The 2,772-nt window shown below is 38.7% G+C and overlaps 1 protein-coding gene across 1 annotated transcript; it reads left to right on the top strand.

Annotated features, from left to right (window-relative positions):
* Positions 1 to 1,098: 1,098 nt before the first annotated feature.
* On the top strand, positions 1,099 to 2,744 carry LOC107042699. Its single transcript, XM_015263850.1, has 2 exons — positions 1,099 to 1,701; positions 1,806 to 2,744. The coding sequence occupies exons 1-2, from the start codon at positions 1,099 to 1,101 to the stop codon at positions 2,694 to 2,696; spliced, it is 1,494 nt and encodes a 497-aa protein (XP_015119336.1). The 3' UTR covers positions 2,697 to 2,744.
* The last annotated feature ends 28 nt before the right edge of the window (positions 2,745 to 2,772 follow it).

The raw sequence follows: 2,772 nt of genomic DNA, 5'->3' as shown, positions 1-2,772 counted from the left end.
AAAAAAGTCGGAATCATAACCAGATAAGTTGTGGAAAACTACGAGAATTGTACATGACTCCTTGTAGTTTAAATTACAGCCTTGATGCGCAGCACCCCGATATTTTCCCGTGAAATGACAGTGATCTCGGTGCTTCACTGCTTTCTCTGTGAAAATGTCTCCACAAATGTAACAATTTTTCGCTGAATTAAAATCCTTCCACATATCCGCCGTCAAATACATGGGCTCATTGCGTTGCAGTTCGGCATCCACTTTTACAGCTAAATCACGCAATTGTTCAATAAACCACTCAACACAATCCCGCCCCCGATAAACACATAGTTCAGACTTTGAGTCATCATAGTTGCACTTTACATAATACGCTACACTATATGGTACATGTTTTTGATAGATTTTAGTATTGTCATTATTGTTATAAGGCACTTTTTCCAACAAACACTCTGTATCTGTATATACAACGAAAGGAACTCGAAGCTGATGCTTAAAATTTTTAAACTTCAAATATTCATCATTATTTGTGGGAAATATCATGCGACACTTGTTCAGGGATATGCAATCATAAATATATGCAAAAAAAAAATTCTAAGAGAATTAGAATTGAGAGAGAAAAAATTTCCGCTTCACCCAGCCGGGAATCGAACCCGGGTCTCCTAGATACGCGCCGGGCACTATTACCGAATCCATCCTGTGTTTTTCATAAGATTCCCCCCTTTTGAAATGGCATAAGCATCTATCACATATAAATGTGCGATGTTGAGTCTTCGATAACTGGCTGCTGAGTAGTCTGGAGAGGTTGGAGATCCATGTATAATGGAAAACTTTTTCGGTTGACTGTTGATCATCTTCTTTTCCTTGCACGTGCGTGTATTCGCAGCGTTTACATGTTGCCGACTGGGTGGTAATCGTGGCGATAACATGCAGCGCTGCGATCGCCACCGAGTCGAGTGTAATCGTCCTGGATACACTCCAATGACAGTCAACACCGACAATAACAACTCGACTGCCATAACCACACTTAACTACGCGTCACACCAAACTAGACACCACCAAAAGAAAGAATAAAATAAAATCTTTCAGTTTTTTTTTTTTTTGAGTGAAATGGATGGGATTGAAGAAGATGATATGTGGAAAAGTGATGAGAACGACAATTTTTTGTTCGATTCAGTATTCATGGAAAATGATTCGATGGATGTAAACTGTGAAGATGAGGACATGTGTGAGGTATTAACTCAGAGATCTTCTAAACCACATCAGAGGGTACCAAAAGAACCAGCAGTAGCCAGTGATCGTCCAAAACTTCCAGAGAACATTCTCAAATCAATTGAAAATGCACGAGACAAATCAATGCCAGAAAAATCTCGAGAAAGGTACATCAGAACTTACAGAAGGTACAGGGACTGGATCGAGGAGAATGAGTTTGAAAACAATTCACCCAAATACATCTTCTCTGAGGAAATAATGCTGGCATATTTCAATGAAAGGTCCCAATCATCTGCACCAAATAGTCTCTGGTCTACATTCTCAGCCATTAAAAGTGTTGTCAGAAGGTTGCACAATCTCGATCTGAGTAAACACACAGAACTCCATTTTTTGAAAGTTCTCAAAAAAGGGTACGAGCCTAAAAAAGCTGCTGTTCTTTGGGAGCCTCAAACTGCAAAATTCATTCGTGAAGCTTCAGATGAGGTGTATTTAGTAGAGAAGGTAAACTATTAACTTAATGTTAAAATGAATTGTATAATTGAATTAATTTTCATTCAATTAATTCATTCATTCTTATCCCTCAGCTACATATCTTTTTTTTGCAGGTCGCCCTGATTTTCGGTCTTTGTGGTGGCTGTAGAACAATCGAGATGTGGAAATTAAAATTTGATCATGTGCATGACTGTGTTGACCAGGAGACTAAGGAGTCATTTTTCAAAGTGCAGCTTTTTGACACCAAGACCAAAAAGCCAAGGTGGTTTAGCATTCTAGGAGAATACTACTACATTGTTGAGAAGTACATGAAATTAAGACCTGGTCATGCAACAGAGAAGAAATTTTTCTTGAATTATCAGAAGGGGAACTGCACAAATCAACCGATTGGGAGGAACAAAATTGCTTCATTCGCAAAAGCCATTGCAGAGTATTTGAAACTACCAAACCCAGAACAATACACTGGCCATTGTTTCCGTCGGGCCGGCACTTCTCAGTTCGCTAATACTGGAGCAACCGTCACGGAAATTATGCAGTTTGGTGGATGGGATTCCTTCACTTCAGCAAAAGGATACGTAGACGACTCAGCTGTTCACAAAAATGAACGTTGCAGAAAAATTCTACAGTCATTTGAAAAGTCAAGTGTAGGAAAACCTCCACCACGGTCATCCAATGCCACCAAAACATCAAAAGACTTCACATGTGCAACAAACCTCATTGAAAAATGCAAAGAAAAACCACCTAGAACGATCATCCCACTATCTCCACACATCAATATTCAGCACCCAGATAATGCCGATGAAGAAGCATCGACATCTCATCCATTCAACATGAATGTTAATCAGGAGGAAAATCCCAGAGAATCATCACCACATCCAAACTCTTCCAACATTAATCTTGAAAATCAGGAAAATTTAAACATCTCGAGCTTCTTGCAAAAAGTACCAAGAGTGAAAACTATCAATTTCAATTTCACGAACTGTCACAATATTTATTTTAAGTGAGAAGAAGAGATTTTATTAGAAGATATTTGGAAACGACTTGGCTATTATATTGCGTGTTATTTGATCTCGAGTTTAC

This window comes from Diachasma alloeum, unplaced genomic scaffold (genome assembly GCF_001412515.2).
Source record: "Diachasma alloeum isolate Michigan unplaced genomic scaffold, Dall2.0 Dall_scaffold_00508, whole genome shotgun sequence".
Taxonomy (NCBI): Eukaryota; Metazoa; Arthropoda; class Insecta; order Hymenoptera; family Braconidae; genus Diachasma; species Diachasma alloeum.
The sequence above is the reverse complement of the archived record's forward strand: the minus strand, read 5'-3'. Positions and strand labels throughout refer to the sequence as shown.

Excerpts from the sequence above, each read along its gene's own strand:
- LOC107042699 (XM_015263850.1), top strand. The coding sequence starts at position 1,099 with ATGGATGGGATTGAAGAAGATGATATGTGGAAAAGTGATGAGAACGAC. Across the intron at positions 1,702-1,805 it reads AGGTGTATTTAGTAGAGAAG|GTCGCCCTGATTTTCGGTCT; the intron begins GTAAACTATTAA and ends TTTTTTTTGCAG.